A 26,143-nucleotide genomic window follows, 5' to 3' on the forward strand; every position below is an offset into this window, starting at 1 on the left:
TTGTCTAAACCTATTATGCATAGTCGGATTGGAAAATATGCACTAACATTAACAAATTTTTCTTTAACATATAAGCCTTTGAGGGCTATGAAGGGCCAAATAATAGCAAATTTTATAGTGGATCAAGCCATAGTCGAGCTTTCATTAAACATGGTTGATACGAACCCTTGCCAGTTATATTTTGATGGGTCAAGCCACAAGAATGGACCGGGAGTTGGGGTATTAATACTATCCCCACAAGACATTCTGACAAGGTTCAACAGTAGACTAAATGAAAAATGTTCCAATAACGAAGTAGAATATTATGCCCTAATAGTTGGTCTTAAAATCTCAAGAGATTTAGGAGCCAAGAAAATAGAGGTTAAGGGAGATTCAGAGTTGGTGATTAGACAAATCACACTAGAATACAAGTGCAATAAGGAAAATTTACTGATGTACTTCGCGGTGGCTACACAACTATTGGAATGCTTCGAGATCGTTAGCATTGCGCACATGCCAAGGATGGAAAACCAAGAAGCCAACGAGTTGGTCCAAATCGCCTCTGGATACAAGGTATCAAAATCAAGACTCAATGATATTATTGAGATACAAGAAAAGATGGTGTTGAACGTCCCGCCATCACCTAATATGGCAATCTTAAGAACAAGGGGGAAGAGGGAATCCAACAGCAGTTTCAGCTACGACGAATGTCTCGAAAATTTTGAGTCCGGAAATTCTGCAAGACACAAAGTTTTTGCCATTGAAAACTTATCACAATCAAATTGGAGGAGACCAATCATAAAGTACTTAGAAAATCCAGTCGGAAACACTCACAGGAAAATCAAGTACATGGCTTTAAGTTATATATGCTTGGGGAATGAGTTGTTGAAGAAAACCCCATAAGGAATATTTCTCAAATGTTTAGGAAATACAGAAGCCTACTTGGCCATATCTGAAGCACACAATGGAGCCTGTGGAGTGCACCAAGCAGGCCATAAGATGAAATGGCTGCTATTCCGACAAAGGCGTTTATTGGCATAGTATGTTAAAAGATTGTATCGAGTTCGCCAAAGGGTGCCAAGAATGTCAGATGCACGCAAGCGTCCAACACATACCAGCAAGTGAGCTACACACACTTATCAAGCCTTGGCCTTTTAGAGGGTGGGAGTTGGATGTCATCGGTGAAATTCGACCAGCTTCATCGAAACAACAAAAGTTTATCCTGGTCGGAATAGACTACTTTACAAAATGGATAGAAGTTATCCCTTTGGGGAAAGTGGATCAGGAGGTTGTGATCGAATTCATTAAAAAAACATATCATATATAGGTTTGGCATTCCATAAACCATCACCACAAATCAGGGTTCAGTTTTTGTTGGACAAAAGATGCAGGAATTCACTGTCGAAACAAGCTTCAAGATGGTAACTTCCACACCGTATTACGCCCAAACAAATGGCCAAGTCGAAGCAGCCAACAAGGTGATAGTTACTTTAATAATAAAACATGTTGCCAAAAAGCCAAAAAATTGGCACAAGACGCTAGACCAAATTTTATGGGCTTGTCAAACATCCCCAAAAGAGGTGACGAATTCTACGCCTTTTCGTTTGACATTTGGGCATGATGTTGTGTTACTAGTAGGGATTTGTTTACAATCAGTCAGAGTGCAACGCCAAAACGATATTCAGTCGGAACAATATTGGGAGTTGATGTTCGACGAATTAACTGATTTAGACGAAGAGAGGTTGGCCGCAATGAACGTACTAATATGACAAAAAGCGCATGTGGCTAGAGTGTACAACAGAAAGGTTAAAACGAAAACCTTTGTGGTAGATGATTACATTTGGAAAGTAATTCTACCTATGGATCGAAGAGATCGAACCTTAGGAAAATGGTCTCCAAAATGGAAGGGACCGTTTCAAATAATCTGAATGTTTACGAACAATGCTTACGAAATCTAGGAACTGAGTATGGATCGAAGGATCTTAAGGGTAAATGGGAAATATTTAAAAATATATAAACCTATGCTACAAGAGATTCAAGTCTAAACATAGTGAAAGTATTCATTAAATTGTTCAAATAGCCAAGGATGACATTACAAAATGGTCAACCGACCTTACAAGGGCCACTATAAAAAACAAAAGTCAAACAGGAAATCTAGATTTAAAATCCTCGAAGGAGGTCGTCTCATGACCGATTAGATTATCCATAAAGCTTTTTATCCCCCGCAACTGCTTAATACTAGCCTCGATCTTAAGGGCTTTTTCGCCATGAGAAATCCCTTTTAGAACTTCAAAGTCGACATCGTCTTGTGTGGGAAGCTCTTCAGCCGTATCTAAGGAAGATTTCAGTGCTTCCACTTCAGCAATCTTCTTGTTGAGTTCGGCTATTTGAGCTTGGTAGTTTGAAATTTGCTGATTGAAGGCTTGTTGTTGGTAGAGGCACTCCTTTTTCTTGGCCTCGAAGTTACTAAGTTTCTTCTCGCACGCTTCGCTGAAATCCTACTCAAGCCTCATCTCATTGATCTTCGTCTTGATCTGAAAGTCAGCATTTCAACGAAGGGCAAAGTCCTTGACCAGTTGGGTAAAGAAAGCCTCAAACTTAACGAAGTACTTGACAGCCAAGGCAGGAAGCTCATTAAGCGCAAGTGCGTCAAAGAGCTTAAAGAAGACACAAGCTAAACCTTTTTTTTCTTCGAGGACGATTAAGAATTCATGCTCAAACAATAGGTCTTCCAACTGTTGAAGTCTGAGAGTGGCGGCAACATCCATCTATGACGAAGGTATAACGGTCGAAGACGAAGGTTGTGCCTCGTCGAAAGCCGACGAAGTTGTTGCAGTTTCCTTAAAGCCTCCGCTAGATTCTGTTGCTTTATAGCCAGGATCTCATCCGGAGTCAAAGTACTGGTAGAGACTCCTTCGCCAATGACAATCAAAGGGTTTAAGTTTGTTGAGCGATATGACTTTGTTGCGTCTCAGGCAATACGCTTTGAAACTCATTTTGTTTTTGGGGACTCAAGATAACTTCAATGGTTTGATTGTCGACCCTCTCTTCTATCACATGCTCAACCGAAGTCGAGTTGGCCATGTGTTCCTTGGATATAGAGAATTAGAACTCACGTCAAAAAACAAGCTCATAAGTTGGTAAAAAGTAAAGAAAGACAAATACCTAAGAAGCCACGCGAGGTGGAGAAATAAGATGACTTATTTCTGGACCATGAGGGGCAAATACCTCATCAAGGTCATCTGGAACTGCAGGGGTTGTGGTCGAAGGAGCGACCTTTGAGGGGTTTTTCTTAGCTTGGACTTTCCTTCTTCGTGCTAAAGTAGGGGGGGTTGTCGGTGGCACCTTCGACGATGGGAAAATATGCGAATGCACACTGCCGTCAGAATCCTCATTGTCGACTAAAGGGACCTCTTCAGGAACCCGAGTCACAAGACAAGTAAGAAGTTGACAGAACTGTTAAAATATAAAGCCTCATAAGGACATTGATACTAAGTACCTTCGATTTTGAAGTCAATGTCGCCCTTTGCTTTTTCGAAGGTTTGCCAGGGGCTGGTTCAGATGGGGGAACCCTTTTTCGACCCTAACAACAGAGAAAAAGAGTGTTTAATCTTCGCGTTATGTAAAGAGAGGAAACGTGAAAGAGTAGTGGTTACCTTTTTTAGGGCTTCGTCAGCATTATTAGTTTGGATTATTGTGTCGGGAGCATCGTCAGACTGTGTTGGAGGAGGTATATTGCCGACGAGAGTGGAAAAGGCATCAATCATATTTTGGAGAAAGAGATCACTAGAAAAAGCTTGACGTTGGTAGTCGGCCCACCATTCGTCGAAATCAATGGTTGTCAAAAAAGACGGTTGGAACTTGAACATAGGTAGTTCAAAGCGTTGAGTGGACTTGTGAAAACGCAGGCAAGCTTTATGGTCATCAAAATTTAAGGATCGACCAGACTATATGATGTCAGTCGAGTGTGACACAAAAGGTTTTAGGACCATTTGACTAAGGCCGAATTGGCGAGCCACCAAGTTGGGTTGATAACTCATAAAGCCATATCCCTTCGACCCCGCTTCAATCCTGAAGGATAGCAGCGTAGGAGTCAAAAACGCCCTCCATACAACATTCGATTACGCTGCTTCCTGAGGAGATTCACTTGTGAAAGGATCTTTAAATCATTTCGGGTCAAAGCTTCGATATGCGAATGGAGCCATACCAGGGGAAAAATTATCGGCCTCGATGAACATATTCAGGTACTTCATGAAAATATGTTTGTTAGAGGTTCCTTGACATGTCATCAGGTCAAGCCTTGCTCTTTCGATTGGTCGATACTAATTTAACCGAAGTATACGCTCTAATACTGGGTAGCCTAACTGATATTCGAAGGTAACATTCAACTAGTGTTGCAATAGCCACATAGGACCCGACAGGTTCAGGGCCTTGGTAGTAGAATGGGGAAATTTTAATTTAAGGGTTGCAAGCCTCAAAGATTGGTACAAGGAAGCTAGTAAAAGCTTACCCAAAGAGATCTGTCAACCCTTATGGATTTGGATCTCTAGATTGATGTAACTCTTGGCTATCTGCAAAGAGCCAGGATAGAACACGTAATATGAGAGCCACAATGTTAGAAAAGCGATATGATCTTCGTCAGAAACTTCGACAAAATCCTTGTCGTGGTGATCCTCGATGTAGTTTTGAAGAGTAGCTCGACCAAACGAAAAAGTGGTCTCTATTGGAAGTGTGGGGTCGAAAGTGTCGCCCAATGGCAATAGACCTGTAATGGCCGCTACGTCGAAGAGTGTCAGCGTCAACATACCACATGGAAGTTGGAAAGTATTGGTCGAACCTTCCCCAAAATACATAAAGGCCAGCAACATACAAGGATTGATTCGGTAAACATACTTGGATATCTGGATAGCGTCAAAGATCCCCGCGTTTCTCCACCGATCTTGGCGTTTTCTTTGGACTTTGTTGAGCCAAGCTAAATATTCTTTGTTGCCTGGGGTAGGCATTGATCTGAAGACCCTTGCCTTTAGATCCATGAATCTGACGTCGATAGCTCCATCTTTATCGAAAGCTGGAGAGCAGCAGGAACATAACCAGAAAAAAGCCTTAAACTGATTTTGGTGCAAATTTTAAGTATGAGAGGTCCATGAAATGCGACTAGTTTTTTGTCAATGACAAATGGAATGAGCATTTGGCGTTGCCAAATTTTTTTCACTGCTTCATCAGCAGAAACAGGTTAAGGAATACGCTTCGTGCTTTCTATTGGATTAAGTTGAAATGCAATGGGGTTGCCACCAGTGTTGAAGGAGTTAACACCTTTGGTACGAGTGGAGAAAACCATGGTTATGAAGGTTGAAGAAAATCTGTGAAAACTAGGATTGCTGTGAAAGTTGCAGGAGAGTTAAGCAGATGAAGAAGCAGGAAGAAAATTTTGAGAGTAAAAAATGGCTATTTATAGGCAAACCAAGGGATAGTCAAGCGTTAGTCGACTGACAACTATCCAACTAGAAGGTAGTGGGAGAGTTGATAACTTTAGTTGGGATCCTATGACCTAGAGAGTAGCTAATAATGATGACAGTTTGTCTAGGAAATCACAACGCATGAAAACTATCATTGCACACAAAAGCATCATTAGCGATTGAATGGCTAGCCGAAATTTGGAAAGTCAAAAGTCAGGTTTCTCGGTCAAAGAGCTCAAGTCGAAACCAGCCCTTTTGGGGGGAAGTTTGTTAGCTGGAAAATTTCAACCTAGAGGTACAGAGTCAGGTCGACCAAGGGATAGTCGGGAGCTGGATCGACGAGGGAGAAAGCCAAAAGCGCTGGGTCGACGAAAGAGGAAGTTTGTCGAAGTCGAAGGTCAGTGTACCATGTTGGGGATTAATCGTGGGTAGCTACCAACAACGTGGGTGATATGCTTTGACACATGCCATGTGATAGATGCGTCATAACCTCATCGCAATTATTTTTTTCTACTATTTAAGCAAATGTAATTTTCATGTCAAAAGGTGACATTTTTAGCATTGCAATAGGAATACACTCGATGTATCAAGCGTTTGAGAAAAAAAATTATCTTTCTACAAAATATACTTTTGCTTCCATCTTTATCTTCAAGTCATTTAACTTGTCAAATTACTTTTATTTGCTTTGTTCATTTACATCATTATTTTGTCTTTTATTGCCTTACTTTTATTGTATTTCTAGTTTGCAAAGCATTGCACTTATTACCCAAAAGTATTTCAAACACCCTACCCATAAAAACTACCATATACTCAACACATATAAGTCTAGAACCTTGTAGCCGGTCCTGCAAGTAAACCTCAAATAGGAAGGCTAGAGGTTGTCGCGAGAAACAAATCCATATAATTTTGGTTCGGGTATCGGGTTTGAGTTTTGCAACCCGTTGACCCAACCCATTGATGTGACTTTAATAATTTATTATTATTTTAAATAAAAATATAAATTTAATATCTCACTAATAACCATAATTTTTCCAAAAAAAATTATTTTCCAATAATAATACTATTAGACCAATGATTTCTGTAATTATAAGATTAAATATTGTTTTTTATTTTCTTTTGTGTCATTTTCAACTTTATGTATTTTATGAAAATAATATGCCTGGTTGAATTTTATATTATTATAATGTATTATATCGTATAAATGAATTTTATTAGATATTATGTGACGTGTTTAATTGAATTTTAGTGTATTGAGTTGTGTTACTTTTTTTTTAAATCAACAAAAAGAATTCTAAAAAATATATTTTTTATTTGAAACCCAACCCGCAAACCCAACCCGCAAATCCAACTCAAAGCCGATTTTGACTATGAAATTGCATGTTGAACGATGAATCAAACTCATTATAATTTGAACGAGTTGGATAACGGATCAGACAAAAATCGATTCAAATCAATCCGCGTATATCCGTAGGTAAAACGGACATACCCAACGGATCAAACCCGTTTTACCACGCTAAACACTCCGATTCAATATAAAAAATGAGATAGGAAAGAGATCTATACCTTAGAACTAACCTGAATAAAGTCTATTTTTTTACTCATGCCATTATTTTAATTTAATCAATTGCTAGAGAAAAACGAAAATTTCAAAGTTGGAGGCTCGGAGCGGTACAATGAAAGTGACAGAAGGCACTTCCCTAATAGTTATTATAGTCAACAAATAAAAAGAGAAAATAGGCAAGTGACAGAAATACGACGACGATGGTGGTGTGGGAGAGGGTAATTGAGCTAACGAAACGGGCACAGGAGAAGAAGACGGAGCCTGTCGTATGGTCAATCGAGGTGACCTCATTGCTGAACACGGCGGCTGTGTCGCTACCGTCGGCGGAGCTAGCAAACCGTCTGGTGTCTCACATATGTTGGGAGAATCACGTGCCGATCACGTGGAAGTATCTGGAGAAAGCCATGGAAGTTCGCATGGTTCCTCCTTTCCTGGTAGTGGTTCTCCTCTCCACCAAAGTTGTTCCAAACAGACACGCTCTCCTCCACCCCGCAGCCTACTCTCTATATCTTCATCTTCTCAACAAACTCGTTTTTTCTCTTTCTTCTCTCGTCAATTCCCCTAACTACCCCTCTCTCATGAACTCTATTCACCACGTTCTTCGCCTTAACCAACTCTATGATGATTATCATCACCCTCACCCTAACCCTCACCCTGGCGTTGTTCTCGTTCAGTTTCTTTTCACTCTTGTGTGGCAGTTACTCCAAGCATCCTTACAAGACGAAGGCTTACTCCAACACAAGTCGTCCTTATTATTCCTCGATCCCGATCCCTATCCCGATCACGATCTCACCATGGAATTGGATACTCATCCCCATAAACACGCCTTGCACGCCAAAAATACATCAACCGCTATTCAATTCATTGCGCGCTTTCTTCATGACAAACTCACTTCAAGAATTCTCTCATTGGCTCAACGAAACATGTATGTAATATTATTACGAACTAATCTTAATTTGTTTGTTTCTCTCGGTTTCATTTTTATTAAGTACTCATTTGCAGGCCAACGCACTGGGGAGCATTCGTTGATGAGCTAGAGCAACTTGCGGGGAACTCGATGATATTGAGGACTTTGAAAAATTTATCTCCAGAGTCGTTTTTTCCTTTGAATTTAAAATCAAACTGGCCTTTGTCTAGTGAACCGAAGAAGAAGATGAAGCTGAGTTCAGTGTTGGCTGGAAGTGCAAGTGCAAGTGGGGTCCAATCTCATAATGATAGTTCACTTTGGCTTCCCATTGATCTAATACTGGAGGATGCAATGGATGGTCATCATGTCATGGCTGCAAGTGCTGTTGAACTTTTTACTGGTTACTCTCTCTGCCTTCGTTTTTTAATATGCCCATTCGCAACTAATACTAACTTCTAACTCCTATATCTAATAATATCAATATCTGATGTCACTGCACAACTACCAACTAAGCTGACTTAACCTGACTTATCTGTATTAATAATATACTAATACTACTTAACTGTATCTATGTTTTTAATTTCTCTCATTTGCAACTTTAATTTCTTACTCTAATACTAATACTACTTGACTCTATCTAACCATTTTTCTTTCCTTTTTTTTTTCATTTATTGCTTGCAGGGTTGGTGAAGGCTTTACAAGCAGTTAATGGTACTGCATGGCACAATGCATTTTTAGGTTTATGGATTGCTGCACTACGACTGGTTCAACGGGTAAGAAAGAACTGATATCAGGCAATTGATTAACCAAATTTTTTTCGGATTGGTTGCTCATTTATGCGTGAGAAACTGAATCATTGATGAGCTTACAAATTTGTAAGATATGGTAAATGCAGATTTCCAGCCATAAAAATGAAAGAATATGTAGTGTGTCATTTACGTTCTTTGTTTTTGTTATCAGATCTACTGATTCTTCACTAAATTTGAGTCAGGGGGTGCTGTAAGCTTGCACGCTATTGGAGTCTATTTGCTTGTTTTGAGGCTTGACATATTTGTTTTCCGCTTCTTTTAGGAGAGGGATCCATGTGAGGGTCCTGTACCTCGCCTTGATACCTGCTTGTGTATGTTATTGTGTATTACGACCCTTGTAGTTGCTAATCTTATTGAAGAAGAGGAAGGTGAACTAATTGAAGAAGCTGAGCGTAGCCCTACGAATCAAAGGAAGAACAAGCCGGCTACTGGAAAGCGTCGAGGGGAATTGGTTACAAGCTTACAGTTATTGGGTGATTATGAAGATTTACTCAATCCACCTCAACCTGTTACTTGGGTAGCTAATCAGGCCGCTGCCAAGGCTATCGTGTTTGTATCGGGACATAGTGGATACTTGGAACATGTGAATGTGAATGACTTGCCCACAAACTGCTGTAAGTGTTTGCTTTTGTGAATCTTTAAGTGTCAGTTACAGAAGGAACCTTGAGCATTATTATCACTTGATCACATATTTTTTTTTCTTGTGGGTGATATCTTCAGATACAAGAAGAATGTAATTAAAATGTTAGGGTCCTAAAATTTAAATAAATGGATGGTTTTAGCCTTTTCGAAACAGTTCAAAACAAATTTAAGGAAATTTCATTACAAATTAGAACCAAAAACAATGTAGGCCTACTCTATGTACGCATTCATTTACCATGATAATTGTTCCTAAATGAATTTTCTGGGGGAAGACAACCTGACCCTTTTCTCTATCATTATCTTGGCCATCATAATTTTAGTCATGAATTGTTTATCATTTCAATTTAGTCTGGTTCCATCAGATTTAATCTTTTTTTTTTGTCATTGATCTAGTTTTCTGTTTTCTTCTGTTTGATTTGCTCTCAGATTTGGTGGTCTCTTAAGGGCTTTTCATATTAGTCTTGGGTTCCTAATTATACCTCTTTTATGATTCGTTGCAGCTGGTAACCTATGGCACCTGATTATTGAGGCTTGTATTGCAAGACATCTGATTGATACCTCAGCTTATTTTTGGCCTGGTTATGTAAAAGCACCTTACAATCAACTACCTCATAGTATTCCTAACCATTTGCCCAGCTGGTCATCATTGATGAAGGGTTCACCGCTTACTCCTCCAATGGTTAATGTCTTAAGTGCAACTCCTGCTTCCAGGTATGCTGCTGCCTCATATATCACTGCTTCCCTAATATGGCACATGTGCTCTTTGTGATACTTGCTCTTCCTACATGGAAAAGTAACAGTGATGAAAATTTTACAATATTATCTGGCCTAGTTTTTCTATTTATCTTTTCCATTTTTTTTAATGTTTTAAATTGATTAAATTGCATTACAAACTCTATGAGAAACCTTTGGTGTAACTTTGGACATTCCAAATTTCTAGTTCGTAATGATACCCTTTGGTTGCTGCCATTCACTCTGCTCACTTAGACTGCTCATTAGTTGATCACTATCATGAATTGCGAGTATTTTGGGATTTTTATTGTTGGACCGTGTATCCTTTTACTACTGTGACTCTGAACAATCAAAACTATAGTTTTTTTCAATAGGATTTCTAATTTGATATTGAACTGTTTTCTCATAATTTCTGTCACATGTGAAGTAAATGTTTTAAGGCTATAGCTGGTAATCAAGATTCATTTCTTTTTATGGAATTCCTTATCACTCTTAGTTCATTCAGACCTGAATATTACTCTCCTTTCTGTTGTCTTTTACTCTCTCTTCCTAAGTTGATCTCTAGATGTGTCTCAGCATCTGCTAATTTCTTTTACTGTAACCATCCTACATCAATATATATTAGCCACACCATGTTGGCATGTGTAGTATTCTTAAAATAAAATTTTGATGTTTCTTGTCTAGTGTCCATGGTTGCACTACCCTTTTGTCCAGTTCCGTGTTTTAGGTATTGGTCCATTCTTGCATGGAGCCTTCTATATTTAATTTAAGAATGCAAATCTTTTTTTGGCTTGAATCTTTTCCTTATTTCGTTGTGGTTTTAAGAACATATGCATGTCTTTTATGTTGCCAAAATAGTTTTTTTGGTTATTCAGTGGAATTGGAGGCTCTTTTAAGCTGATGCTTGTGTGCTCTCCTGTTTCCTTTTTTAGTTGCTATGAGGAGAATTCCTGATGATATTACTTCTGTGTCTGTTTTTTCTTCAATAAATATGTTATAGAAGAAAAAATTTAATCTTACAATATACTCATGTGAAGGATACGTGTTTACAGAATAATAGGGAGAATATCTCTTATTGAATTGAACAAAAGAAATGGCTCTTAAATAGCCTTACAGAAACTGAATCAGAGAAAAAATAGCCCACTCTAACAAACACTAAAAATGTGGGATAGTGGCAAGAGAATAGGTAAAAGCAACAACTCACTAACAGCACTAACATTGCTTATTCTAACTGACAGTAAATTAACGTTAAATAAAAACAATTTTAACATCCTCCCTTAAACTGAATGTTACTTAACAATCAGTTTACTATTGGCAGTTGACACACTCCCAATAGGTTGCGCAATTTCACAAAAGCATCAAGTTTCAAAGGCTTTGTCATCACATCGGCCACTTGTTCTTGAGTATTGCAGTGAACTAGTTCTATAGTTTCATCCTTTACGAGTTCACGAAGAAAATGGAATCGAACATCGATATGTTTGCTACGACCGTGCATTACAGGATTCTTAGCAAGCTTGATTGCTGAGTTGCTGTCGCAATAAACAGTTGTTGAGCTGTTTTGAGTATGTCCAAGCTTCTCCAAAATCTTTCTCAACCAAACAGCCTGACAAGCACAAGTAGATGCAGCTATAAATTCAGCTTCTGTAGTAGACAAAGATACTACAGGCTGTTTTTTAGATAACCAGGATATTGCAGCAGAGCTCAATAGAAACACATATCCCGACGTGCTTTTTCTATCATCCAAGTCACCAGCATAGTCACTATCCGTGTACGCGACCAACTCTTCATTTCCGCCCTTCTTGTAAAACACACCATAATCAGCTGTCCCTCTTAAATATCTTAAGATTTTCGTTGCTGCTTGCAAATGTAGTTTAGTAGGATGCTCCATGTACCTGCTTATGAGACTAACAGCAAACATAACATCCGGTCGAGTTGCCGTTAAGTACATAAGACTTCCTACAATCTGCGTGTAGTAAGTACTATCAATCTTCATGCCATCTTGATCCTTTTGAAGTTTCTCTCCAGGAACCATTGGATTAAGAACAGAATTACTTTTGTCCATTCCAAATCTTTCCAATACTTCCATCACATATTTTTTTTGACTAATGAATATGCCATCACTCTTTTGCATTACTTCAACACCTAAAAAATACCTCATTTTTCCCAAATCGGTCATATCAAACTCAACCATCATGGATTTTTTGAATTCAACATACATTGACTCATCATTGCCAGTGAATATCAAATCATCAACATACAAGCTTACAATTAGAATTTTACCTCCAGCACTTGTCTTAACAAACAAAGTGTGTTCATGAGTGCATTTTTCAAAGCCTTCCTTCAAAAAGTATGATTCTATGCGACTGTACCAAGCTCGTGGAGCTTGCTTCAGTCCATAAAGTGCTTTCTTTAACTTGTACACCTTATGCTCATTGTCCTTGATTTCATATCCGCAAGGCTGTTCCACAAAAACTTCTTCATTTAGTACACCGTGCAAGAATGCCGACTTTACATCCAACTGATAAACGGTCCATCCCCTTTGAGCAGCAAGTGCAAGCACTAGTCGAATGGTATCTAATCTTGCCACCGGTGCAAAGACTTCATTATAATCAACTCCATATTTTTGAGCATATCCTTTTGCTACAAGTCGCGCTTTGTGTTTGTCTATTTCTCCATTCTCATTAAGCTTTGTTTTGAATATCCATTTCACTCCAATTTTCTTTCCACCAACCGGTAAATTTGTCAACTCCCAAGTGTCATTCTTCTCTATTGACTCTAATTCCAAATTCATGGCATTTCTCCATTTTTCACTCTTCACAGCTTCTTCAAATGAAATTGGATCAGCACCTGCAAACATGGCCATGTTAGTCATGTTTTCTTCTTCTTCTGACAGTCCTTCTCCACTTTCATAATCCCTCATCCATGCAGGTCGTCGTATTATTCTTCTATTTGAATCTTGCCGACTCTCTTCAATTGAATCGTTTGAATCAGAGTGATCAAGTTCTCCTTGTATCTCTTCATTGATGCTTGTATCATTTTCTGCACTTGCAGCAGAGGCAGACTCATCTTGTTCATCTTCCCAATCTAAATTTTCTTTGATGTTTTCCTCATGTCTTTTATTCCAGTCCCAACTTTTATCTTCTTCAAAGACAACATCTCTACTAACAATAATCTTATGAGAAATTGGATCGTACAACCTGTATGCCTTTGATTCTTCACTTACTCCAAGTAAAACACAACTAGTACTTTTTCTGTCTAGCTTTGTTCTTTTTCTGTCGGGTACGTGAACATGCGAAACACATCCAAAGACTCTAAAGTACTCAACTGATGGCTTTACATCACTCCAAGCTTCTTCAGGAGTCTTGTTTTTCACAGCAACTGTTGGACATCGGTTCAGCACATGAACAGTCCAATTTACAGCCTCGGGCCAAAAATTCCTTGGAACTTGTTTCTCATACAGCATGCAACGAACCATGTTCATAATGGTTTTGTTTTTCCTCTCGGCTACACCATTTTGTTGTGGTGTATATGCAGCCGTCAGTTGCCTATTTATACCATTCTCCTTGCAAAAGTCATTAAATGCTTGTGATGTAAATTCACCACCCCTGTCAGTACGCAAGCATTTGATGAATATACTTGTTTCTTTCTCCACATGATTTTTAAAGCTTCTAAAAGTGTCAAAAGCTTCAGATTTTTCTACTAAAAAATATACCCATGTTTTACGACTATAGTCATCAATGAAAGTAATTAGGTACCTCTTTTTGCTATTTGAGGCTGGTGTAATAGGCCCGCATATGTCAGCATGTATCAACTGTAGGATTTGAGATGCTCTCCACGTGCTCACTTTAGGAAATGGATCCCTCTGTTGCTTTCCCGCAAGGCAGTCTTTACAAATTTTAGAGGGAGTTTTGAGTTGTGGCAGACCATTCACCATCCTTTTTTGCTCAAGTATCCTTAAGCCTTTAAAGCCTAAATGTCCAAATCTACAATGCCATAACTGAGTTGAGTCTTCAGTAATTGTGTTGAAACAAGCCGATACATTTGACTGAGGCTTAACCGGCAAAATGAACATTCTGTTTGAGGACATTGTTGTTTCCATGATCAAGCCCTTCTCCTTATGATAGATCTTGCATTTTCCATGTTGAAAAATGATAGTTAACCCCTTTTCTTGTAGCTGACCAATGCTCAACAAGTTGTTCTTTAGCTCAGGTACATAGAACACACTAGTAATGATATGTGAGATTCCATTCAATTGAAATCTTACATTTCCTTTTCCTTTCACAGCCATGCTGGAATTATTTCCCAACTTCACAGTTTCACTAAAATTTTCATCCAAATCAGAGAATACTTCCTTCTTACCACACATATGATTACTACACCCTGAGTCAATGAACCATGCTTCTTCCTTATCTGATTCTTTATTTTCCATGGATGCCATCAAAAGCATTTCATCTTGAAATTCTGCATAATTGACTTCACTCTCCTTGCTTGGACATTCATATTGAAAATGTCCAAGTTTATGGCAGTAATAACACTCCACAGTGGACTTGTCAAAATTTGGCATGCCCCTTCCTCCTCCTCGTCCGCGAAATCCTCCACGACCACGACCGCGACCTCTTGTTCTGCTTTCATAGGTTACTTTCAAGGCTTGCTCTTCAATAACAGGAACATTCATGCGTTGCTCATGCACCAGCAAGCTACTTTGTAGTTGGTCGACTGATAAGGAGTCAATGTCATTTGACTCCTCAATGGAGCAAACCACATAGTTGAATTCCGGAGTCATGGACCGCAAAATTTTTTCAATAACAACAACATCTCCCATAGTCTCTCCATGAGTTCTCATCTTGTTGGCTATGGTGAGGGTTCGAGAAAAGTACTCGTTCACCGATTCTCCAGCTTTCATCTGCAAGATTTCAAATTCCCTTCGAAGTGCTTGTAGTTGTGCTCGTTTAACCCTTGCCGTTCCTTGATACTTCTGCTTCATTGAGTCCCAAATGTTCTTTGACGTTTCTTTCTTCAAGATTGTCTCCAAGATAGATCTATCAATTGCTTGAAAAAGATAATTTTTTACCTTTAAATCCTTGAGTTTCTGATCTTCAACAGTTTTTCTTTGTGCCTCAGTTGATTCTGTACCCCCAACTGCTGTAGGGATCCCATTTTCAACCAAGCTCCAGTATTCTTTGGATCGAAGGAAGTTCTCCATGAGCATTGCCCAATGATCATAGTGACCATCAAACTTTGGAATTGATGGTTGAACAAAACTGCTGTTTTCTGCCATCTGCTTGAAAAGACTGCTGCGTTTCAAGTATTGATCAGGCCCCTTCTAGAGGAGCTCTGATACCAATTGTGAAGGATACGTGTTTACAGAATAATAGGGAGAATATCTCTTATTGAATTGAACAAAAGAAATGGCTCTTAAATAGCCTTACAGAAACTGAATCAGAGAAAAAATAGCCCACTCTAACAAACACTAAAAATGTGGGATAGTGGCAAGAGAATAGGTAAAAGCAACAACTCACTAACAGCACTAACATTGCTTATTCTAACTGACAGTAAATTAACGTTAAATAAAAACAATTTTAACAACTCAGTGCTGCTATTTAAGACAATGATAAGTTAATGTGGTAGGTAGGTAAAATACGTTATATAGAATTTGTTTTTAGGTATCATAGATAATATACATAACCATTAGTAAAAAGGTCTTGCATAGTACCTTGTCTTGTTGCAGCCTGGGAAGGGTAGAACCAGTACTTAGTCTATGGGCTTAATTACCTACTCCTATTAATCTGGGATAAAGCGACTTGTTTCATCTGGAAATGAAGAGAAGTTACTTGTTTCTTGGCCAAAATAGAGATGAATTTATAAATTTTATAAAGACACAGACACTTCACATGCATGGATAAAGATGTTTGTGTCTGAAAATGACAGCTGTCTAATTGAGAATAGTTTTTCCTAATATCTGGCTTTAGTGTCCCCTTTCTTTTTCCAGAATCAGCTGTATCAATGCTCTATTTTTTATATTAGTGGTAATGCAACTGAGTTTTAAGCTTTTGAATTTGATGGAAGCTTAGCAGAGATTGAGAAAATTTTTGAATTCGCAACCAATGGCTCAGATGAAGAAAAGATATCTGCAGCTAGCATTCTTTGTGGGGCATCTCTAGTACGTGGGTGGAATGTGCAGGTGATCTCAACACCAACAACATCGTTAGACTTTTTATATGAAAACCTTGTCTGGCTCATTCTTGTCTCTATCCTGCTTTTGCTATTGTTTACTATTATTTTTTCATGATTATAATGACTGTCTCGGTTTGCAGGAACACGTCGTTTTTTTCATCATAAAATTGCTTTCTCCTCCAGTTTCTCCTAAATACTCTGAGACTGAAAACCATTTGATTAGCTATGCCCCATTTTTGAATGTCCTTCTGGTTGGAATTTCACCTGTAGACAGTGTTCAGATTTTCTCCCTACACGGTGCGGTATGTTCAAATTTAATAATCTGTGTATTCTAACGCATACTTGCACATGCACAATGAAAGTTTGCATCTTCAACCCACTTCACTATTTCTGCATTAGTTTATTTCCTGTTTCTGTGAATTCACTTTACCGTCTTTTTTCAGGTTCCGCTACTTGCTGCTGCACTAATGCCAATATGTGAGGCTTTTGGATCATGTGTTCCTAGTGAGTCATGGACTGCTGCAACTGGTGAAAAGCACTCTTGCCATGCAGTGTTCTCTAATGCATTTGTTCTCCTGCTGAGATTATGGCAGTTTAATCATCCACCTGCTGAACATGTGATGGGAGGTGCAGCAACTCCAGCATTAGGATCACAGTTAGGTCCTGAGTACCTTTTATTGGTTCGGAATAGTACGTTAGCATCCTTTGGGAAATCACCAAGAGATAGAATAAAAAGCAGAAGATTTTCAAAAATGATAAGTTTTTCTTCAGAGCCTGTATTTATGGATTTCTTTCCAAAATTGAACACTTGGTATCAGCAACATCAAGAATGTCTTGTATCAACTCGACGTGCTCTTGTTCCTGGAGGGCCTGTTCTTCAGATTGTTGATGCGCTTCTAAGTATGATGTGCAGGAAATTAAATAAAAGTCCTCAATCATTGACATCTACAACTTCAGGAAGCAGCAACTCATCCGGTTCATCATTGGATGACTCTTTAACGAAACTCAAAGTTCCAGCATGGGATATCCTTGAAGCAACTCCATTTGTTCTTGATGCCGCCCTTACAGCTTGTGCTCACGGAAGACTCTGCCCTCGTGAACTGGCTACAGGTTTGCCCAGTTTCCTTGCATTATCATTATTTATCATTAAGAATTATCTCAGGATTGTTTTGAGGCTTTCATGCTTTAAAATTAAAAGTAGAGAATGGCTGAACTATGAAATAGAGTTGTCCTATAAAAAAATTAGAGAAGATTGAACATGACACTACTGGGATCCTTGCAATAACTGAGCTAGTGAAAAGACTGAATATAAATATTTTTAAAACCATAGATATTTTAATACAGAATTCTGATGGCAACTTTCTACTCATTTACTTATATAAGTATTTTCTAAATGATGTATTGTTTTTATTTTATTTTAATATTAGAATATTCCTTGTTTTGATTTAGGGTTTCATAGTATAAGATTTATGTTATGTGCACTAACATTTGATTATGGGGTAAAAGTGATTTATAGGACTGAATATAAATATTTTTAAAACCATAGATATTTTAATACAGAATTCTGATGGCAATTTTCTACTCATTTACTTATATAAGTATTTTCTAAATGATGTATTGTTTTTTTTAATTTTAATATTAGAATATTCCTTGTTTTGATTTAGGGTTTCATAGTATAAGATTTATGTTATGTGCACTACCATGTTAAGAATTTGTAATTGGACCTAACTCAACTCTACAAAACCGGTTAGTAGAGTGAGGACCGTCCCCACTTATAAACACATATTCAGACCATATATTATCCGATGTGGGACTCTTAACAGAACCGAATAATGACAATAGTTTGGAAAAACTGAACCATTAATACATCGACCCGAACCGAGCCAAAATGGTGTAAAGGTTAGGTGAACCGGTTCTTCATATTCGAACTGAATATTTTTTCTTTGCAAAAGTGAACTGTTAACTTTTTACGATCTGACTTTTTTTTAATTTTTGGATTAAAGGTACTTTTGTCCTCTTCCATTTGGGCGAGTTTTGATTTTTTTTTTCTTTTCGATTTCATTCTTGTAATATAATACTTTTTTGTTTAACCCCCTATGAGCCTAATATTGCCCCCCTACCATTTGGGCGAGTTCTGCTTTTGCCCCTCTAATTTCAGGCGAATTCGCTTTAAACCCTGCCACATCATATAATTTGTACAATGAGGATGCAAAACTATATTATAAGAGTGAATTTGCAAACAAAAAATAAACCAAAACTCAGCCCAAATAGCATGAGGCGACAGTGCCTTTAATCCTTTATTTTTTGAGCTGTGTATTTGGAGTTGTAAAGAACTGAATTTATAATATTTTAACCTTACTTTCTACTCCAAAGTTACACTATTTTATTAATTCGTCATTAAAGGCAACATCAGAACATCATAAGCAGTAGAATTCAACCAGCATAAAGCCAATCAAAAGCTCATTACCCATCATTGTTTCAGATTTCAAAATCACAGTCAAATTTGGGACAACATCAAATTTGAAAAATTAAGAACTTATAAGCTATCCTCTGTAACATCTAAAAATATTCGACTTAAAACAAAGCCAGGGACAACATCAAATACCAGAGACAAAATCCATATAAATACTAGAAATCCAACATAAACAATAGTGTTGGCAGCACTTGCAAAGTTGCAATCCTAGGCCACATATCAGCACACTGTTTCCAGTCTTTGTTAGTTCCAATGCCAATTTCCTTTTGGCTACTTCATGGGAAAACCAGGTTTCCCATCTCACTTTCTTTCCTTAATTTTTTCTATTGCATTTCACATAAACCATTTCCATCAAATTAGTGAAACTGAAATTTGGGAAGTAATTAAAAGAAATAATAAAGAATAACAAATGGAAACTTGATGGCCTGGTTTATTGGATGTTTTTCTATTAGGGATGTATCGGAATGTTCATTTCTTAATTCTTATACTTGTATGAGTTGACCATTCCGATACCAATAGTTTAAAACCTATGGCTAATGATAAGGCCTAAAACTATAGTGATCCCAACTTACAAGGAGTTAGACTAAATGTATGTATAAGATTAAGTTGGTTCAGATTAAACTATAGCAAACTCAAGTGCAAAATTCCTAAATTCCCAACTACATGCATAAAACTTAGACCAGATACACTTGTATACACAGTTCACTACAGGGGAATACAAAAGTGATCTCTTAGGAGAAGAAACCCACAAAAACTTCATATTTTTTTCAGAGCATCTAAACACCTACCTGGAAGAGAGTGACGTACAATGCATTTCAATTCAAGCAATAGCTAGCTTTTATACTATATCACATTATCATCATTCATCATAATATAGCTATCAACACAAGAAATTGACAATAGATATCAACGCCGAACTGACTTCATAAATCAAATTATCATTATAATATAGCTAGACTTACATGATCACATGGGTCTTCTCGAGCTAATGCAGCACATACACACAACCGCAAAAACTAAGCCAGAAATGTACAACGGGGGTGAAAACAAAGCTAGAAATGCAGTAACATCAAATCCAAGAAGCACAAAAATGCAAAAATGAAGAACCAATTAAACTCAAACTTGATTTTATCTTGTACCTTCTATGATGCAAAGACTCTGAAACGGGCACCGCGACACGACACGGACACTGCGACACGACACGAACACGGACACCCTGACACCGATATTTCAAAAACCTTGGACACTGACACTGCTATATATGTCATAGTATTTGAGTTTCATTTATTCATCTAATATTAAAAAGGTTAAAAATATTCTAAAAAAATTAATGCTTTTAATTCTTCATTGATAATATTGCTTCAATACCCTTTTAATCGTGAGTGAGATTTGTCTAGAAAATGCATGAAGTGTGTTGAGGAAAAGAAAAACAATTTTTTTAAAAGAAAACTTGTATGAATTATCGTATCCATGTTGTATGAGTGTCATATGGGTATCGGACACTGATTCAAAGTGTGTCGAAGCAAAGAAAAAAATCAATTTTTTTAGGACACTTGTCTGACTTTTCCGACACTTGTTTGACTTTTCTGACATGTGTTGTACGGGTATCATACAAGTGTCAGACACCAACACGTGTCGGTCACCGTGACACACCTACTTTTAGAGATGTCCGAGCTTGATAGTGTACCTTAGTTATATTGATGACTGGCGTGGTTGCAGAAGCAAGTACCTATGGGTATGGATAATTTGGTTTTTAAGTTGTTTGCTTAATAATACATCTATGTGCTTGCTTCTTATCTCAGGTCTCAAAGATATTGCTGATTTTTTTCCGGCATGTTTGGCAACCATTGTAAGCTACTTATCAGCTGAAGTAACACGTGGTGTATGGAAGCCAGCTTTTATGAATGGGACTGACTGGCCTAGTCCTGCTGCTAATTTATCCCTTGTCGAGCAACAAATCAAAAAAATTCTGGCAGCCACAGGTGTTGATGTCCCAAGCCTCTCAATAGGTTTGCAAATTCACTTTTTTTTTGGGTTCTGTCAGAATATTAATTGAAATCAATGATTAGATATGGCCCTCTTTACAAGATCAAATTATCCTTTCCTAGACCCCTCTTGCTGCATTTAAACCATTTTCATCCTAGAGGCCGACTAAGTTGTTGTGTTTTACATATTCATTATTCGATTGACCTTCCCATCAAATAATAATAATAATAATAATAATAATAATAATAATAATAATAATAATAATAATAATAATAATAATAATAATAATAATAACTTGGGCGATGGTAAACTCTCAATTAAGAACCAGATACACATATGATTGACCTGGAAATATTTATACTGTTTTTTTACTGACAAGGTTTATAAAGCCAATCTGCTGACACTATGTTTTGAACTTCTGCAAGCAGATGGGAACGCTCCAGCTACACTTCCTTTGCCTTTGGCGGCTTTTCTAAGTCTCACAATAACCTATAAGCTTGACAAGTCTTATGAGCGCTTTCTTGTTTTGCTTGGTCCATCTTTGATCAACCTTTCTGCTGGTTGCCCCTGGCCGTGCATGCCTATTGTAGGTTCTTTGTGGGCTCAGAAGGTGAAGCGTTGGAGTGACTTTTTTGTATTCTCTGCTTCTGGAACTGTCTTCCACCATAGCAGGGATGCTGTAGTTCAGCTCCTAAAAAGTTGCTTCACATCTACCCTTGGGCTTGGTTCTGCTTGTATTTACAACAATGGTGGTGTTGGTGCTCTTCTTGGTCATGGATTTGGTTCTCACTTCTTAGGAGGGATCTCTCCAGTTGCTCCTGGAATTCTCTACTTGCGAGTTTATAGGTCTATTAGAGATGCTATGTTCTTGACTGATGAAATTGTATCTCTTCTAATGCTTTCAGTTAGAGATATAGCATGTGGTGGGTTGCCCAACCGTGATGCACACAAGCTAAAGAAGACTAAGTATGGAATGAGATACGGACAGGTTTCTCTTGCTGCATCAATGGCACGTGTCAAGCATGCTGCCCTTCTTGGGGCTTCTTTTCTTTGGATATCTAGTGGTTCTAGTTTGATTCAATCTTTGATCACAGAAACTTTACCTTCGTGGTTTTTATCTGCCCAAGGGTTGGAGCAGGAAGTGGGAGAATCTGGTGTTGTGGTTGCCATTCTTAGAGGTTACGCGCTGGCATGTTTTGCTGTATTTAGTGGGACATTTGCTTGGGGTATCGACTCTTTATCAGCAGCATCCAAACGGAGACCAAAGGTTATTGGGATTCATCTAGAATTTCTTGCAAATGCTCTAGATGGAAAAATATCACTTCGCTGTGATTCTGCAACTTGGCATGCCTATGTGTCTGGGTTTATGAGCTTGATGGTGAGTTGCACCCCATTGTGGATCGAGGAACTTGATGTGGGTTTGTTGAAGAGAGTGAGCAAGGGATTAAGACATTTGAATGAAGATGACTTGGCTCTGCACTTACTAGAAATCAGAGGGGCAAGTCTCATGGGCGAGGTAGCTGAAATGATAATCCAAAATGGATTTTAACCGGTCAGAACTTAGGAACATGGTGCGTTTGGCCGATGAATCCGACCTTGTTGACTTCATGGATTCTTTGACGGTAAGGAATCTAGATCCCAGACTAATCATTTTTTGTGAAGCTAGGGATGATGGTATTCTTTTCAGGAAGAAAAATGGCGCACTTCTTTTACTACTTGCTACTATTACTGTACATAATGTAAAATTCAAATTCATATAATCCATTGAATTTTGAGCAGCTACAACTAACCGTATAAACAATTAAATCATAGTAAGTATTACAATAGATATCATGTGAGTAAATTTTGGGGGAGTATTTTTGTTACTTATAAAACATCTTTGTTTAGATAGGACTCCTGATTAATGACTATGAAAGATAATTTGGCTGTTCCCATTGACTTTTGTTGTTTAGTAATTGCTTCACCGCCATATAGAAATATAACTAAAGATTCCTACCCAAAGCGTGAGTAGTTAGACATGCGAAAAGTCATTCAATTTTAACTCTTCTATGGTGTATCATCATTTGTATGATTTCGTTTGGTGCAATGTATTTTAAAGTATAGTAAATAACTTAAGATATGGGTTTAAATACATTTAAAAAATTGAAAATATTAGACACCAGTATCAAATGGTTATATCTCATTTCGCTGTTAATCCAAACTCAACCTTATGGATTGAAAATTTTAGTCGAAGAATTGAATAAAAGAAAAACCTGATATATTATGTTTTGAATTAGTTTTGGTGAGTATAGTACATACAAATCAAATCATTTATAATAATGAATAACAAATTATGTGCCCGTGTAATAACTCATAACAATATGGAGTCACAGAAAGAACAAGAAAGCCACAAGCTGGGCTTGGTGTGCTTGATAGCTGAAATGAGAAGAAAGAAAGAGATATAGAGAGTGTTGTTTGAATCACAATTCAGCTTCAGCACACTTTTTCTTCTGCTATGGTCTCCAACAAAGGTTTCTTTGACCTACTGCATATGGACAACCTGTGCATAGACAAGTCTTGATCAATGTCATCCAAGTTCAACTGTGGCTGTGACAATGCCATTTCCAAATTAGATTCTGCAGTAGGAAGAATCTTGTTGACTTTTGCAGAGACTCTTTTGGCCGTGATTAGCAAGGAACCCATGTCAGATGCCGTGACAGCAGAGTTAAGCTTCTTCATTGGAATCATCACATACACATTACCATACTCAAGTTCTTCATCAGCATGGAGGGCACAAAACCTTCTTCCAATCTGCATTGATCGAGTGTTTACCACAAAGAAACTTGGCATCTCAACCATAAGCTCAGCTGCTTTTATGGCTTCTTCAAACTTGCTTATCTCTCCACTTGGGAATACGACCTTTATGCTTCTCCACTGCTTGTTTCCTCCTCCTGCTGATAGACTGCAAGAAATGTAGTTTCCCATATGTAGAGTAAAATATTTGCTGAAATGTTGGTGAAAAATGGAAACAAGTATTATTTTGAAGCTTTTCAATGCAAGGGTTGGATATATATGTGAGCAAAGCAGGTCAAACAAGAAATTTTAGTAGATTGGAAGATTCAAAGGTGGCCAGTGCAGAGTTATATACATATATACGCATAGGGTTGGCATTGACAATGTGATAGAGTCCGCGTTAGGAGTAATTTAGAAATTAAAAATAAATGCCAGTAAGATCGATGTGGGAAGCTTCTTTCCCATTAGAAGCATATAAGCTAATGTTTGTTTATTCTGTATCAAATGTACGCGTGAAACCCAAACTGCAATGTTTCAAAGAGAGAGCTATATAGTGCACCAGCGATTAATTATTCTGCTTACAGGTTGTTGGTACTAGTAGTAGTACCTTGGCCATATCAATATGGTGGATATGATAGGGTTGTTCATGGAGGTTTTAATCACAAGCAATCCACGTTCATTTAAAATTCATTTGTCATAATCGAACCGGATTTGTTATGATACTTAATATTAGAGGATTGCTCAATGCATCTTTAGTGGTGTTCACACACTTTTGTAAAAAATCAATAATATTTCTAAAATTTGGAAGTGCACTTCCGGACGCATCTAAAATGTTCATACTTTTGTTAAATCTCAGAGTCAGGCCAAAACGAAACTGAACAAATCTGAAACTCTAGTTCTGTAGTTGTTACAGGAACATATTTCCAGAATCTCCTATGTTTTTTTAAACCAAAAATAAATATGGGAAGAACAACATAAATTAACATCAATCATTATTATGACATATATAAAATACGTAGATAATCGTTAACCTAAATCTAATATTATATTTCATCATCAGCAGATGGTTGAGGGGGTTTAAACATCTTTTGAGTATTTTCGGTCGATCTTGCAATCGTTGCATCCACCTCGATCAGACATTTTATTTTGTAACTGTGAAATGTGCTCCACGTAACCGTTAAATCTTCATCCATATTTAGCCCAAACTTATTGAACTGTATCTTCTCTTCGTTGTCAATCGATGGTGAACGATACTAAAGCTTCACAACTTTTCAATTGTCTAGGTATCACAACTTATTCTTTAGTGTTGATTTTGGATCGACAAGACTAATGGTCTTTGAGTATCTAAATTTAAGAGGGAGCATCTCGCAGTTAAGTAGATAAATGCAGTATAAGACATTCTATGGTGATTTTGCTAACAATATGAGGGACACCCATATTTATAAATTTTTTAAACCAATATATAACTTAGAAATTCAATTTAGTCTTAGAGGATATTTCAGAGATGTATTTACAGATTAACTCTGTTACGTTTAGTAAATCACGTAAAAAAGAGTTTCTACAGAAATGCAGTTATGAATTAACCCTCTTAGGACTTTTATGCAATTAGCTGGTCAAGTTTCGGAGATGTCTTTTAGTCTTACTCAATTTGATGAATTTTACTATCCTTTTTAGAAAGTTATCTAGTCAAGTTTCTGCTTCTTTAGTGGAATAAACTGGCCACTCCGATGATATTTGTGGTATATGACACCCCAGTTTCAAATAAATTTGAACAAAATGTAGTGATTTTGAAAGCCAACAAATACACATAATGCGTCTGGTTGGATTTTAAGGTGGGTCACTCCGAAGTGAAAAAAATATTTCACACACCATATCTTGTCAGATCAATATACACCTGGTTACATGCATTGTAAGATAATGAAAATCGTGTCCTTCTCATTGATCAGAATAGAATATATATACATCAATGCGTAACATTTGGTTAACTATTTAATTATGATACAACATAATTATAGGAAACTAATTATGACTAATTATAACAAAATATTCTATTCTATCACACTCCTGCAGTCGAAGCGGGAGGTTCACAGACGCTTAGAATGGTCTGAAAATCCTCAAAGAGAATGGGGAAATCCTTTGGTGAAGATGTCTGCGATCTGATGTCTTGAGGGAACATGAAGGACGCGAGTCTGACCATGAGCTACCTTTCCCCGAATAAAATGAATGTCCATCTCAATATGCTTAGTGCACTGACGCTGCACAAGATTACCAGATAGATAGATGACACTAATATTGTCACAATACACCAAAGAGGCACGTCGAATAGGAAAATGGAGTTCCATGAGAATATTGCGAACCCAACACAACTCGGACACAACATTAGCAACCCCACTATATTCGGCTTAGTACTGGAATGGGAGAGAGTTGGCTGCCTTTTGGAAGACCAAGAAATAAGGTTGTCACCTAGAAAAACACAGTAACCAAATGTAGAACGTCTGGTGTCAGGACATCCACCCCAATCATCGTCAGTGTAGGAGATAAGCTTTGTAATGGGAGATGGGGATAAGTGTAGTCTAAAATGTAAGGTGCCCTGAACATAGCGCAAAATGCGCTTAAGAGCAAGCATGTGTTTTGTGCGAGGGGCATGCATGT

General features: G+C 37.6%; 2 protein-coding genes across 3 annotated transcripts; one reads left to right on the top strand and one right to left on the bottom strand.

The window, feature by feature from the left end:
• The first annotated feature begins 7,066 nt into the window (after positions 1-7,066).
• Positions 7,067-22,657, top strand: LOC127118657 (mediator of RNA polymerase II transcription subunit 33B). Of its 2 annotated transcripts, none has more exons than XM_051048897.1 (10): positions 7,067-7,921; positions 7,999-8,303; positions 8,585-8,676; positions 8,975-9,326; positions 9,855-10,065; positions 16,153-16,267; positions 16,401-16,562; positions 16,704-17,370; positions 20,536-20,742; positions 21,145-22,657. In XM_051048897.1, exons 1-10 carry the CDS (start codon positions 7,197-7,199, stop codon positions 22,266-22,268), a joined length of 3,960 nt encoding a protein of 1,319 aa, XP_050904854.1. In that variant the 5' UTR covers positions 7,067-7,196; the 3' UTR covers positions 22,269-22,657. The 2 variants fall into 2 exon arrangements, with proteins under 2 accessions (XP_050904854.1, XP_050904860.1); XM_051048903.1 differs by having other exon boundaries at positions 21,148-22,657.
• Positions 22,658-23,191: 534 nt separating this feature from the next.
• On the bottom strand, positions 23,192-23,683 carry LOC127093300 (uncharacterized). The gene has a single exon (XM_051032210.1). It carries the CDS (start codon positions 23,681-23,683, stop codon positions 23,192-23,194), a length of 492 nt encoding a protein of 163 aa, XP_050888167.1.
• Between the last annotated feature and the right edge of the window lie 2,460 nt (positions 23,684-26,143).

This window comes from Lathyrus oleraceus, chromosome 1 (genome assembly GCF_024323335.1).
Source record: "Lathyrus oleraceus cultivar Zhongwan6 chromosome 1, CAAS_Psat_ZW6_1.0, whole genome shotgun sequence".
Lineage (NCBI taxonomy): Eukaryota > Viridiplantae > Streptophyta > Magnoliopsida > Fabales > Fabaceae > Lathyrus > Lathyrus oleraceus.

Coding starts and splice junctions, on each gene's coding strand:
- LOC127118657 (XM_051048897.1), top strand. CDS start 7,197: ATGGTGGTGTGGGAGAGGGTAATTGAGCTAACGAAACGGGCACAGGAG. Junction 10,066..16,152: donor AGTGCAACTCCTGCTTCCAG/GTATGCTGCTGC, acceptor ATTTGATGGAAG/CTTAGCAGAGATTGAGAAAA. Junction 16,268..16,400: donor TACGTGGGTGGAATGTGCAG/GTGATCTCAACA, acceptor CTCGGTTTGCAG/GAACACGTCGTTTTTTTCAT.
- LOC127093300 (XM_051032210.1), bottom strand. CDS start 23,683: ATGGGAAACTACATTTCTTGCAGTCTATCAGCAGGAGGAGGAAACAAG.